Source organism: Micropterus dolomieu, linkage group LG23 (genome assembly GCF_021292245.1).
Source record: "Micropterus dolomieu isolate WLL.071019.BEF.003 ecotype Adirondacks linkage group LG23, ASM2129224v1, whole genome shotgun sequence".
Taxonomy (NCBI): Eukaryota; Metazoa; Chordata; class Actinopteri; order Centrarchiformes; family Centrarchidae; genus Micropterus; species Micropterus dolomieu.
Window position 1 is genome coordinate 1,689,292 of NC_060172.1, and position 15,576 is coordinate 1,704,867.

At 38.1% G+C, this 15,576-nt stretch overlaps 1 protein-coding gene across 1 annotated transcript in view; it reads right to left on the reverse strand.

Annotated features, from left to right (window-relative positions):
- The window catches only part of LOC123963636 (calcium-activated potassium channel subunit beta-4-like), a 48,128-nt gene that overhangs the window by 28,619 nt on the left and 3,933 nt on the right, over window positions 1–15,576 (reverse strand). Inside the window, exon 2 of the mRNA XM_046040622.1 lies at window positions 11,669–11,839. Within this exon, the coding sequence (XP_045896578.1) occupies window positions 11,669–11,839 (171 nt within the window). The remainder of the gene's footprint in view (window positions 1–11,668; window positions 11,840–15,576) is intronic.

The window sequence follows — 15,576 nt, forward strand, 5'->3', positions numbered from 1 at the left end:
GCTGTCTGGGAATATAGACATAACTCACTGCTTTCACACACACACACACACACACACACACACACACACACACACACACACACAGAGGTCGTCTCTTTTCCCAGAGTGCTTTTCTGCCCGCACCTAATGACGGCATCCTGAAGCGAGTGTTTGCAGGTGTGTGTGTGAAAGCACTGATGTCTATATTTGATGGAAAGCCAGGGGAACACTGTGAACGCAGAGCAATAAACTGCAACCCGGCTCTCAGAAAGTAGAAGGAACTCCCCCCCCCCATGACATTTAATGTTAAGTTTAAAACAACAACAAACAAACTGTCTTCCAGATTCATCATATTTATAGAGATCTGTCATGAAAAATGTTTTTTAATCTAGAAGAAATACTGTTTTTATGAACAATAATTGTTTATGATATTGTTAATATTGTTTGATCACTAAAAGCAGATGATTATTAGCACTGAATATTTTTCTTTATTTCTCCTGCAGATCACCATCTAATTGACCTTTGTATCCTTATTACATGAATATAAAGTCATCAAATGGTCAGCTTCACTATTTACTGAATTTAATTGACAATGCAGCTTTTGAAATTAAATTTACTTTACTGTGTATAATTTAAATACACTATACAGTAATTCAGTGCAGTACTGTATAGCTCAGTGTAGTTTAAATTATAATCAGGCTGTAGCCCTAAAACTACAGCGGCCCTTAAGAGAACACATGCAAATAGATTGCAACACATTAGGAAACACAACTAATGTGTTTCCAGGGGACACTTCTAAGTGATGCACACATCTGGCTTGTTTTGCTGCTGCAGTCTGATGACAAGTCAGCTATCCGTCAGTGGTGTTGGGAAATTAGCTAAAGTCTAAGATATCTGCTGTTAACTAGCCTTTTGCTAACAAATGTTTTAACATGTTGTTCATAATTTGCTTGTGCTTTGTCTGCAAATTCAAACTCTCCTACCAGCTGATAACCTGCAGTTTATTTTAAGGCTGTCAAAAATGTAAAAAAGCAGTGTTAAAATATTGTTGAAAACAGGTTGACCAAAACGTCAACCATCATCATCATCAAAAAGTTGTGTGTGCACATCAGCAGCAGCTTCCCCTCTCTGTCTGAAAGTACCTTCGCTGACAGGTGCTCACTTTCATTTTGACCTCCAAATAAAGCCTTTGAAATAATCTGGATAATCTGTCGCTTTGTTTCCAACCTGTCTGATCGTCTGACTGAACACTGAATGACTTTGGTGTCACTGCAGAAGTACAACAATGGATTGCCACCCTTTAATGCTGCACAGAGTTTAGAAGCTGTAAAGATAAAATAAAGATAAAATAACATATAGAAGTATATACATATCAAATAAATAGGCAGGAGACATCTGACAAGTACAATGTAAAGGCAGTGATTTAACTTCTGTGGTTTGTATTACACATGTAAAAAATATTGCAAAGTATTTTTCAGCAACGTTGTGTGTTCACAGATCTCAGATATTAAACTATAAAAACCTATAAACCTACTGAGTCAGTTGTAATTAGGCAGAATTAGCATTTAAATTTTAATTTGAAATAAAAATGTAATTTTCCTTTTCATTCCACAGCTGAATGACACCATGTATCTGGAAACAATGTACTATGGCCTCGTCTGTTATTGGTAGCTTTTAATAACATCACTGATCATCTGCTTTTATGGGATGAGAGGTTTGATCACCACCATACAACCTGTTCTCACAACAAGTCGGCACATATGGATGCAGGGTCACAGATCAACGCACTGGGGGAAGCCCTGCAGCATCATGAAGGTTAAACTTACTTGGTGTGGTGCCTAAACCTATCCAAGTGGTTTTGGTGCTTAATCATAACAAAGTGGTTTTGGTGCCTAAACCAAGTAGTTTTGGTGCCCAAACCAAATTTTGGTGCCTAAACCAAGTAGTTATGGTGCCTAAACCTAACCAAGTAGTTTTGGTGCCCAAACCAAATTTTGGTGCCTAAACCAAGTAGTTATGGTGCCTAAACCTAACCAAGTAGTTTTGGTGCCTAAACCAAGTAGTTTTGGTGCCCAAACCAAATTTTGGTGCCTAAATCAAGTAGTTATTGTGCCTAAAGCTAACCAAGTGGTTTTGGTGCCTAAACCAAGTAGTTATGGTGCCTAAAGCTAACCAAGTGGTTTTGGTGCCTAAACCAAGTAGTTTTGGTGCCCAAACCAAATTTTGGTGCCTAAACCAAGTAGTTTTGTTGCCTGAACATAACCATGTAGTTTTGGTGCCTAAACCTAACCAAGTAGGTTTTGGTGCCTAAACCTAACCAAGTAGTTTTGGAGCCCAAACCTAACCAAGTAATTTTTGTGCCCAAACTAAGTAGTTTTGGTGCCTAAACCTAACCAAGTAGTGTTGGTACCTAAACCAAGCAGTTTTAGTGCATAACCCCAGTGGTTATGGTGCCTAAACCAAATAGTTTTGTTGCCTGAATCTAACCAAGTAGTTTTGGTGCCCAAACCTAACCAAGTAGGTTTTGGTGCCTAACCAAGTAGTTTTGTTGCCTGAATCTAACCAAGTAGGTTTTGGTGCCTAACCAAGTAGTTTTGTTGCCTGAATCTAACCAAGTAGTTTTGGTGCCCAAACCTAACCACGTAGTTTTGGTGCCCAAACCAAGTAGTTTTGTTGCCTAAACCTAACAAAGTAGTTTTGGCGCCCAAACCAATTAGTTTTGGTACCCAAACCAAGTTTTGGTGCCTAAACTAAGTAGTTTTGGTGCCTAAACCTAACCAAGTAGTTTTGGTGCCCAAACCAGGTTTTGGTGCCTAAACCAAGTAGTTTTAGTGCATAAACCCAGTGGTTATGGTGCCTAAACCAAGTAGTTTTGTTGCCTGAACCTAACCAAGTAGTTTTGGTGCCCAAACCTAACCAAGTAGGTTTTGGTGCCTAAACCAAGTAGTTTTGTTGCCTGAACCTAACCAAGTAGTTTTGGTGCCTAAACCTTACCAAGTAGTTTTGACGCCCAAACCAAGTAGTTTTGGTGCCAGAACCTAACCACGCAGTTTTGGTGCCAGAATCTAACCACGCAGTTTTGGTGCCCAAACCAAGTGGTTTTGTTGCCTAAACCTAACAAAGTAGTTTTGGCACCCAAACCAATTAGTTTTGGTGCCCAAACCAAGTTTTGGTGCCTAAACCAAGTAGTTTTGGTGCCCAAACCAGGTTTTGGTGCCTAAACCAAGTAGTTTTAGTGCATAAACCCAGTGGTTATGGTGCCTAAACCAAGTACTTTTGTTGCCTGAACCTAAACAAGTAGTTTTGGTGCCTAAACCAAATAGTTTTAGTACATAAACCCAGTAGTTATGGTGCCTAAACCAAGTAGTTTTGGTGCCCAAACCAAGTTTTGGTGCCTAAGCCATGTAGTTTTAGTGCCCAAACCTAACCAAGTAGGTTTTGGTGCCTAAACTTTACCAAGTAGATTTTGGTGCCTAACCCTAATAAAGTAGTTTTGGTGCCTAAACTTCACCAAGTAGGTTTGGTGCCTGATCCTAACCAAGTGGGTTTCGGTGCCTAAACCTGACCAAATTGCGACCTTTAACAACGTTTACCACTAGTTTAATTTTGAAAGTCTAACCGGATGCTGCATATTTATGCTATTGACGCTGAAGGGGCATTAAAAAGTGATGCCAAGGGGTCTTGACAAAGCATCACAAGTATGCGATGAGCGTCCACACGCTGTGCACCATAGTGCCTTTCTATTCTATAGCAAATGTCCTTCTTTTTGCTTGAAACAGAAAGAGTTTTGATTCCTAAAAAGCCGACCGTTTGCAGTTATTACGCCTGACAAAACTACCAAAATAAGACCCAGGAGATACAAACATGTACCTCTGTTGCCCAGTTTTCAAATAACTGAAGTTAAAGAGTTAAATAAAAGAGTTTTAATGTCACCTTCACAGATCCAAAACAGACAGCATGTCCAGTCAGACACTCTGATTATTTGTTTTCACACCTACTGATTCCAATGAACATGGTGCTTTATTGACGTAGTGCGTGCTTGAACAAGCACACACACACAAATGTACATATACACTCATTCGTTTGATGTGTTTGCCACATTTTAATTACAGCAGCAGGTTTTAGTTGTTATCTGATCATAAGCTTATCTGGTCGTATTTAGAGACCAGCAGAGTGTAAGGACGCTGGATGGATGTCTGACACACAAAACACACACACACCTTGCAGCAGCCCAGCCGTGGTGGTCCATTTATTTTTTTCTTTCTGGTCTCTGCACTCTTCTCCACAGTTCATTTTTGTTCTTACAGAAATTAAATGAACTCCCGACCCCAATAAACCAGAGATGGTTCTGCAGGTGTGTGTTACTGTGTGTGTGTCTCCCACAATACCTTTCCGAGAGGTTATCAAACTGATGCATCGATGTGTCTCGTCTGCTCAGATCCACCTGTCTCTAAAGAGACTTTCTGGTAATATGCCGTTTATAAAAAGACTGTCATAGTTTTTAAATTATGATCCCAGCGCCTGCATCTCTGTATGCTCGAGTTAATGGCATACAGGTAGTTATCTGTTTTTATTACGGCTTCCACAGAGCCCCTCAGTGTCATACAAATCCATATAATTGTACAGCTCAGTTTATTTTCTCATCAGAAGGACACTAGGGATGGGATCAAATAACATACTCATGACCCTTTAGGCATTCAGGAATTGAGCGAAACAATGCAAGCAAAGAGGAGGCCCACAGTCTTAGACTTTAAAAGCCCCTACTCTATAAGATATAATGTAATAAGCATCTGGAGTGGCCTCAGAACGACAATGTGGTAAAAGGTTAAACTGGTATAAGAAAAACGTTTCCATGTATTTAATTAAAAACAAGAGCACAAGATCCGGTCTGTGACTTTACAACTCTGTTTTCATGGCTGTTTATTAAATGCATTTATTTTATTATTTATTTCTATTTTTTTAGGGTTTTTGCTGTTCTGAATTTTATTTTTTTATTTATCCTATTTTATTTTATTTTTATTATTGTTTATTTAAATTTAAATTATTTAAATTTAATTTTAAAAAAATTTTTAACTTATAAGTTTTTAATTTCTTTTGAAATCCTGTGTTTTTCTTTTTTTAATGAATCCTTTTTTATTATTTATTTTGTTTATTTCTATTTTGAAATTGGTCTATTTTACATTTCATGTATATTTGTAAAAATTTTATTATTCAAAATCTTTTATTAATTTATTGATTATTTTAAAATCCTGTTTTCTTTGTCTTTTTTAATGAATCCTATTTTATTATTTATTGTTTGATTTTTCTTTTTCTGTTTAATTATTTACATTAGCATAAAGTTTTAAAAAATCCAAAAGATCCACTTTTTTGTTAACTCTTTCTTCTTTCCCTAGGTATAAATATAAATGTAATATAGTATGTTTATTACGGACATTTTGGGTAAAAACTGTAACGTTTGTCTTTGTTTCCTCCTCTAAATAAATGTGTCTGACCTCTTGGTTTGTTTCCCACACATCAGCTGTTAACTTCACGAGTACAGAGTAATTATCATCGATGAAAATGGAGGACAAAACTATGAAATTAAGAGCCAAGTTAAAGTGGATAAACACATAGAGTCAGTTGGTGTCTCTCCTGCTGCTGTTGATCTTAATGTCACGTCAGTCATGTGGTCCACAGGCGGCTCCATTAACTAATCGCCCCCTATAGACACAACACCAATTAACTCCAGGTCTCTCTCTCTTCATCTGTCTTGCAGTCAGCTGTTCTACTGTCTGTCTGTCAGATGAAGGTAAAAGGTCACCAGAGTTTGACCAGAGGAAATTGTTTTCATTTGTTTCATAGGGTCCGTTATTCCAACCTGCTGCGAGAACATTTTATTTAATGATGGATTTAGCAGAGCTGGAAGAAGTACGCAGATCTTTAACTTAAGTAAAAGTAGTAAAAGTACTAAAAAGAGATGTAGTCACCATGGAGAATGGTTAATTTCAGAATAACATCTATTATATTATTGGAGTATAATTATTGAATGCGTTCATGAGTTACAGCTGGTACATATGGAGTTAATTTTAATGACTGAGTACTGCTGGGTAGCTTCATCTATAATAATAAATAAAATAATGTATTAGTTGATTATATTTTGTATTATAGTTACTAAAGTTATCAAATAAAACCAGGAGTGGAGTAAAAAAAAAAGTACATTAGTGGCTTCCAAAATGTAGTGAAGTGAACGTATAAAGTAACATAAAATGGAAATATTCAAATAAAGTAACTCAAAATTGCACATAAGTACAGAACTTGAGTAAATGTACTCATGTATTTTCAACCACTCGTAATGTAGTATCATTAGCTGTAGCTAGTGTTATTACTGCTGCCCCAATTAGTAGTTGGTGTTGTAGTAGTGACTGTGGAGGTAGTAAAAGTTGTTGCAGTATAAGTATTTTTGCTTGTGTGAATATTGAGACTAGTATCCAACTCTGAAGTAGTAGTGTTGGATTACTTGTATCAGTTTCACCTTTAAAAGGAATTAAAACGATGAAGTATTAGTGTTTTATTAGTTTATTAGTGCTGAAACAACAGATAATTAATCAGAAATAATTTTGATGATTTATTATTATTTATCAGGCACAAATATTATTTGGTTCTATGTATTATTTGTTGCTTTTCTCAGTTTTAAATCTTTTTTTAAACAAATTATTTTGGAAAGCTATTTATTTAAGTGTTTGCTCTAAACATAAGAGCGGTAGTTCCTTGCCTGAGTTCCTGGGCTTAATATCTATCTACAGGGGGGATATATTTTAGAGCGTCCTGACAAATATTAGAATCCTAATTGTATTTACCACGATCATAAGTCAGAAAAGGTTATTACAGAAGCTTTTACAACACGAACATGGACCACATACGGGGCACATTAGCTCATTCTGTGGGGACTTGGGTTGGGAACTGGAGGGGCGCCAGTTCAAGTCCACCATGGACCATTGCTGAAAGTGCCCCTTAGCAAGGCCCTGAACCCCGAATTCTCCCCGGGCGCCGCGTGGTGGAAGCCCACTGCTTCTACTTAGAATGGGTTAAATGCAGAGGACAAATTTCATGTGCGTTTTACTGTTCATATCTGCATGTAGGTATTTAACAGATACACACACCTGCGTTACACGAAAGGCCAACAAGGTAATGATGTTTTCAGTCTCAAAATTCAGACCTTGGAGGGGGCGGAGCTTCAAAGGTCCTCTGTGTGAAGCGTGACTCCCTCCCTCCCTCGTCTCTCTCCCATTATTTATATATTAAAGGTCACATGAGTGATACAGTGTGACATCAATCCTAATATTCACCCTCTCTCTCTCTCTCTCTCTCTCTATTAGACATTAAAGGATTTCTGAATGAAGCGTGACTTGTCTCTCGCTCTCTCTCTCTCGCTCTACTCATCATCTCCGTTGCGGTCGCCATGGCGACTGAGCGGCATCGATGACGCGCCGTCTCTCCCCTCTATATTTACTCTGTTGCCGTGGCGACGACCTAGACGTGCACTGAAGAAGAGGAAGATTAGGAGGAGGCGGATGTCCCACGGACCGCAGAGACACGCGGTGTTGTTATTTTGTCTTTCCCCCTCAGGTCCCGCCCATCTCTCCCCCTCCTCCCAGTCTCCCTCATCAGGGGTGCTCCCTACACCACACGGCCAAAAGTATGTGGACACCTGCACGTTCATGTGATAGATGAACATGTCGTTAAAAACATGCAGGGGGCGCCATGTGTTGCTTCAGGTATAACTGAGACAATGAAATATAATCCATCAAGTCCAGTTCAAACGCAAACAAACAGTTTATTTAATGATGGATTTAGCTGAGGTGGAAGAAGTATGCAGATCTTTTACTTAAGTAAATGTAGTACTATCACCATGTAGAAATACTCTGTTACAAGTAAAAGCTCAGGATTCTTTTTTAAGTAAAAGCAAGGCTGCAGAATTTAGCAACATGTCCCTACTAATATCCTGCTGATATTGATCCATAAATTAAAATACACCCACTGTTGTCTGTCAGTGTCTAGTGAATGCATTTGGTACACAAACGGTTAAAAGCTCTCATTATATACTTAGAGTCCAATGCGTATTTAAGCTTTGAAAGATTAGGTCCTCCCCTCTCATATACCTCACAGTGGTTTGGTCCACCTCTTTCAGACCCTCAGCAACTTTATTTCTAAAAAGCAACAAGTGACAAATCTGTTATTCAGACCATCAGGAGAAAAGAGAGAAATACATCAAAGTAAAAGTACATAACTATCAAAAAACATATAGTTTGTATTAACATTCTAGTTAATAATAAAGTTATCAAATAAATGAAGGAGTGAAAGCATAAATGTACTTAGTTAATGTCCACCGCTGGTAATGTAGTATCTTTAGTTAGTGTTATTACTGCTGTCCCAACTAGTAGTTGTTGTTATATAGTGACAGCAGAAGTATTAATAGTTTGTTTGCATAGTATCCAAGTATACTAGTATCCAAGTAGTAGTAGCAGTAGCTTTACTGAGGTCTATGGTGGCCTAGTGTTAAAAGCTGAGATCAACATCTGGCTGTGGGAAAAACACCTGCAGGATGGCCGGATGTTCAGCAGGTGTGTGATTGTGTGTTTGTATCCTGAATATCAAACATCTGGAAACAAATCGCATCAACACTTAAATAAAGTAACATTAAATAACTGTCGATTTAATCCAATCTTAAACAGCTTTTACTGCAGAAATCTAACTAAATACATGTCATCTCCAGCTGTTTCTTTCTGTTAGTTTTCATGCTATAATAAGTTTACAGTTCAGATATGAGATATAAAAAAGTATTTTTTTAGATTAAGTGAACAAAACATAATGCTGACACCAGAAACGGGGCCCAGATACAGATATTTGCAAGACGGCGGTATATTTAGTGAGGTTTACTTAAATAAACGGGTGTAAACTTGCATGTGAAAAGTGAGGCAGTCCAAAACCAAACAACATGTAACAGGTAGTAATCTATAAATCCATACGACATCCACAAAACACAGGGCAACACGAGAGAGAAGACCGGCAACGAGATGTCTGCAGAAACACAAGTAGACACACTGGTGAAGCAGCAGTGAGCACGGAACTAATAAAGAGGGAGGGACAGGTGATCCACACCAGACAATCAGTGAACACAGGGACAGGAAGTAAAACAAGACAACGGCTGTGTCCGAAATCACCCACTACTCACTATATAGTGAGCTCGCCATTTTGTAGTGCTGTCCGAATGTATAGTGATAATTATTATACCCTATATAGTCCACTCAGTGTATCCCAGAATGCATTTTGAAAAGTAGTGGACAACCGATCGGACAGAACATCTTCAGAGTAAAACAGGAAACAGAACAAATTACATGGTTCTTACTAAAAACAACAAAATCCAAACAGCAAAGCCTCCAAACCGTGACACAGAATCTGTAAATGATGCAGACGAGTCGCTCAATTAAATATCACGCCCACCCTGACACGAAGCAGTAGGTTCGATTCAACAGATGGAGCACAGAGTGCAGGCGATCACCCAAACTGCAAGAACAATCCTCCAACTACGCACGCTGTAAATACCTCTGAAAAGATGCTACCATAGAACAGCTAGTGTTCTTGTATTTTAACCACACAAAGCGAAGAATATGAATGAATAACATTTAAAAAAAAATAAGCTTGATTTTTATGATTCTTTATCTGTAGTTCTGTTTTCAAAATCAGACAAAGAAAGAGACTAAAATATTTTGAGGAAGTAAAACCAGGGCAACGTCTTCAACACCGGTGTTGGTGATGGGGTCCGGTTCACTGTCGGTGCTCCAGTTCATCCCTAAGGTGTTGGATGGGGTCGAGGTCAAGTTCTTCCTCACCAAACTGGGAAAGCCATTTCTTTATTGGAGCTGCTTTGTGCACTGGGACGTTGCCATGTCCACACTCAAAAATGGAGGTATGACACAAAAACACTTTTGAAGAATGAACCTTTGAAGGAATAAGAGGCCAGAAGTGCAGCTTTTGACTTACAGAAAGGGAACAAAGTGATTTAAAAACAAAAGATAGAACCCTAATTACATGCAGCAATGAAAAACGTGTGTAGCTCATGTGGGAAGTGGATTGAAGTGGATGGGAAGTATTAAGGTTTCCCTTCACTGGAACTAAAAAGCCAAAACCAAACCCAGACAAAAACATGACGTGTCCATATACTTTTGGCCAAAGTTGTGGTTGTGCAGGCGTTTAAAGTGAGACTACACACACACACACACACACACACACACACAACAAACAACAGTATGTAATTCACAAGATTGCCGCTGAGTTTCCATTTTCATCTTTGCACGATTCAAAAATAAGACATTTGACTTCTGATTGACCTGATTTCACATTCACGCACTGAATCAACCCAAAACGCAATGATTCAACTAGTGTAACCAGCTCAACACCATGTTTATCTGACCCAGAACCTGTATACATGTATAAATAAATTCATTAATCAACCAAAATATACTCCATCAATGTATAAACTCAATCATTAATAAGCTTCCCTATCAGTTTTCAACTGAGACATTAATACTTGTTTGACTGCTGTCCTACTGTCCGCTTCTTTTCACAGCATAAATTAAAAGTGCAATCTGTAACATTTACATACTGCTGGGCAGCTTGTAACCCCCCATTTTATTGAAATCTACAATACTATATTATATTTTCTTTGTTGATTACTTTTTCTGTTATTAGTCTGCAAAGTAACTCAAGCTATCAGATACATCTAATGTAATAATTGCCTCTGAGATGTGGTGGAGTAGAAGTAGAAAGTAGAATAAAATGGAAACACTCAAAGAAAGTACAATTCAAAATTTGGGCGTCACTTTGTGCTGAAAAAAGTTGGGGACATAAGAGCTCAGGTTAGGGTTGTGACGATTCACTTAGCTCACAAGACGTGGCAATGCACAATACCGGGTTCACGAGAAGAAATATCGAATGCTGAAAATGAGGGAATTAAACACTAAACTTCATGCACCAATTTCTGGTGGAAATGTATTTCTTTATATAAAGGGAAACACAAAAATCAGGTGGCAGGTGACAATTCAAAATATAAAGTCATAATTCAGTAATCAGTAGCTTTTTTTTTTAGCTTAATTTATCTTTTTTGGACAATGCAAATTTGTTTCTTCTATATTTACGTCACATTGCATGTTTTCCCATTGTGTAAATAAACCTTTCATTTGTTATTTAACATTTGTTGCTGCTATTTTTCAGAACATTTTAAACAAATGGGCATGTCCCCAGTGTCCCCAGTGTAAATGACACCTACATATGCACTTGTGTGAGTTTACTTAACAACTTTCCAACACTTGAAACAGTGAATACTAAACATACCACAGCTTAGCTAACATTTAAAGTGAAAGTTTCATCAAATTAGCTCAAATTTTTTTACAAATATCCTGCAAAACTTTTGTTCATACAAGAATTTTAGCTTGTACTACTAGCTAGTAACTGTCTGCCAGTGTTAGTATTTGTAAATTAAAAGCGGGATAGTTTAAAATGTTTTAGTAAAATCTCAATATGGAACTTTTCGGTTGTTGATATTGTATTTTCCTGCAGCTGCCACTAGATGTTAGTAAAGAACCACATTTCGCTGATATCACTTGTAAGTTTAATTTTCCACAGTGGAACAATAATAGTCAGTTTGTCGTACCTTTGGGTTGAGGACCAGCTGTTGCTCATCGAAGTGCAGCAGGGCCACAGAGTTTGACTCCGAGTTGTTGACGAAGATCTGCAGGCAGGGATAAAGCGACGTCCCCTTGCAGTCTGTCCCGCACGTAAACACACACTCAAACATCTCCTCCGGACGCAACACCGACACCACCTGCAGGGAGAACAGAAATGTTAATGTCTAATATCATCATGTGAATACTATTTACTGTTTTACAGCGATGCATCAACATATTGGTACAGTTGCAGTACTCGCTCGCCTCCTGATGCATGTAAGTCTTCTTCTTCTATTGCCTTACATTTCTCTTGTATTAACTGCACTATTTGTTAACTCTTACTTCTTTCCCGAGGTATTTACCCCATTGAAGCCATGCGTGCCATTAGCTCTTGCTAGCATTTATTGCTGCCCATGCTAGTATCTATTGTCACTTGTAGATCACTTGCTGTACTGATGATTTATTGATGCTTGTATGTTGTTTCTCAAATGTAAGTCACTTTGAATAAAAGCGGCTGCCAAATGAGTAAATGTAAATGTTAAAAATGGCGGACATGTATTAAGGATACAGGATATTTGGTACAATTAAAAATGCATGTTTACACACCAACATACTAGAAATTAACAGTAATATTTCTATAATATAATACACAAAATTAGTTTCTAAGTATATTCTTTTTTCTTACTGCATTTTAAAATGACTGCTCTGGCAAAGCTTCATAATTCTGTATTTAATTACATTTATAGTGAAATATTATTATCCTTTGAGCATGTGTGTCTGTTGATATATATTGATTAGTATGGGATAACTTTACACCTCAAATTACAAAAGAACGAAAGGCATATGGACGTTTCAAATGCAGTTTGAAAGGTCAATATCTGTCCGGTCAGTGGAGACATAATGTCATAAATATCATATATATTGAGCTAGGGAACATAGATACGCTCCCACCAGGGGCCTGTTAGCTTTAACCTTAGTCTTTTAAAAGTCTTTGAAAAGTGCATATTTAAGCCGTTTTAGTTTTAAAACAATTAAGACTAAAAACATTAGTTGGCGGGAGACAGTGTTTTGAACCAACTCATGGATGCAGATTTGTTAGCTTAGTTAACTAGCTAGTTAGAGCTGATTAAAATCTGCCAGCTACAGTTGAATAGAAACGAGAACCTGCTTTACTCCTGTCTTAAATTAAAATAATCTATTGTTTCAAAAATTGTTATGCATTATCATTTGGATACTGATCTTGAATATGTGACTTTTCTTCTCCCTGATCATTAACAGACTGAAATGACAGCCGCATGAGAATAAATTTTAATAAATGGTACATACACAATCAATCTACACAGATTTGATAAAGGCCAGACCTTCTTCATCGCTCAAGAGGGCAGGGAAATGAAATAAAGTCCAATATTATGATTTATGTTATATTAAGCTGTGGATTAGTGAATGACAGAGTGGACTCTCTTACTGCGACATGGGTTTGGATCATAGAGATTTAAAAGCAAAAAAACAAAAGGCATCCACCCGCTGTAAAGTGTGGACTTTGTTTAGCATGATGCAATAAGCTAAAAGCCAAATAAATCAAGTTCGTATGAATTCCTCATCCACAGTGAACAGCCAGAAGTGCAGGCTGTGATTTATGTCACCAAAACTCCCGATGGCTTTAAAATGCTGTGCAAGTGGAAAGTGGCGCAGCATGAAGGAACCAGATATCCTGAAGGACAAACCCACTTTGTATCGACAAAGAAAGATTAAAATAAAGGACTCAATAAGTAAAGGCTGGTTGAGCTTTAATATCAAACAATATTTCTAACTTTTTGTCAAAACTAAAGGTCATGTTTTTCTTCTGCTTCATAGGTGAAGCAGAACACAATAAGACAAAGATTGACAACACTATTTTAAAGCTTTTTAAAGCTTCCAATAACTCTCATTAGAAGAGTGGAAGGAACTCCAGATGAAATTTACTGACACTCAAATGTATTTACTTTGGTTTTAAAGATGTAGAAAACAAGCCTGTTAATCAGACTGATTGGCTTTTTGTTTAAAGCTGTGACATTTGTCATGTTGGCTGAAGAAATATGCCAATTTAAAAAGTTGTAAAGTAAACTGCAAGTTAACGTACAACAACCGAGAAGTGTAGGTGAGGCTGCAGTTTTACACCAATTAGTAATGTAAATGCAACCGTGTAGAAATATTATTAAACAAGAATGTCACTTCTCAATGCGTGTGATATGAAAAGAAGGATGGATGAGAATCAGACACCTTTCTAACACGTAGTTAACAGATTGAACGACTTGTTTAGGTTCAGGAAAAGCATCGTGGTTTGGGGTAAAATAAGTCTGTTCTGTTATGCAACTTAAAACTTTAAATAAGTCAACGTTGGCTTTTTGTTTCACAAGGAACACAAACGAAAGTCCTGTGTTTGTCCTTTCACAGACTTTATCGTTCTGTAAATAACGACACCGGACGTGGATGGGAGTTGAAATCTTAAGGCCAATTTATACTTCTGCGTTGAGTCTTCGCCGTAGCTGAGGGCGTAGGCTACGTGCCGCCGAGAGCATTTATACTTGTGCGTTGGTGTTTGCGTCACTCGGTTAGCAGGTGGGCTGTCTATGGTCCACTGGGTTGAGTTTCTTCTTCTTCTTCGTTGGTGGAGGCTGGTATAAACAAAGGCGACTGTTGGGACTTGGAGCTGATCGATGTTGAACAACAGTTGATTTTAGTGAAATTACTAAAAAGCCGAAACGAGAAAAGGCGTTGGTGGAGATGGTATGCATGGCCCTTGAACAGCCGGAAATGCAACGCTACCAAGCCAACCAATCACAGTTCTTGTAGTCTACGGTGGCACGATATGTAGTTACATTTATGGGGAGATGTGCGTCAGAGTACAGCGTAGATTTGATGCTGAAATATAAATTGGTTGGTATTTGATGACCTTCGAATCAGAACGGACTGTGTATCAATGGATATTTGGAAACTTTAACCTGTGAAGTGCTGAAGAGCCTTAAACCTGCATTATTAGCAGCCAGCAGGGGGCGACTCCAGCGGCTGCAGAAAGAAGTGTGATTGTATAGAAGTCTGTGGGAAAATGTTTCTACTTGTCAGCTGATTTATTCCCTCAGTAAACACTTTCCTGATGAGTTTATGGTCTCAGTCGCTAGTTTCAAGTCTTCTTCAACACAGCATGATGTTCATTTAGTAAATTATGGTCCCATTTAGAGGAACAGAGACCAGGAAGCAGGGGAGGCTTTAGGGCGGGATTATCTGTGATTGACAAGTGACATGCTGTGTACCAGCGCTGTTAAAAAGAGTTGGCTGGTCATTTTCTTTTCTGGAAAGCACATTTTGTTTTAAGCCTCTTTGTCGCTAGCCAAAATTAGCATGCCAGTTAATATCACAGTTAACGTGAATTACGGATGCTTCACTGTCTCGTCCAAATATGGTCACATCTGTTTCCAATAAAACCAAGATGGCAACGACCAAAATGCCAAACTCGAGAATCCAGAATAGAATTTAAAATCATTCTTCTCACCTACAAAGCTCTTAATGGTCAGGCACCATCTTATCTTAAAGAGCTCATAGTACCTTACTACCCCACCAGAGCACTGCGCTCCCAGAATGCAGGGTTACTTGTGGTTCCTAGAGTCTCCAAAAGTAGACTAGGAGCCAGAGCGTTCAGCTATCAAGCTCCTCTCCTGTGGAACCAGGTTCCAGTTTGGGTTCAGGAGGCAGACACCATCTCCACATTTAAGAGTAGGCTTAAGACTTTCCTCTTTGATAAAGCTTATAGTTAGGGCTGGCTCAGGTAGTCCTGAACCATCCCTTAGTTATGCTGCTATAGGCCTAGACTGCCGGGGGATTTCCCATGATGCACTGAGCTCCTCTCTCCTCTACTTTC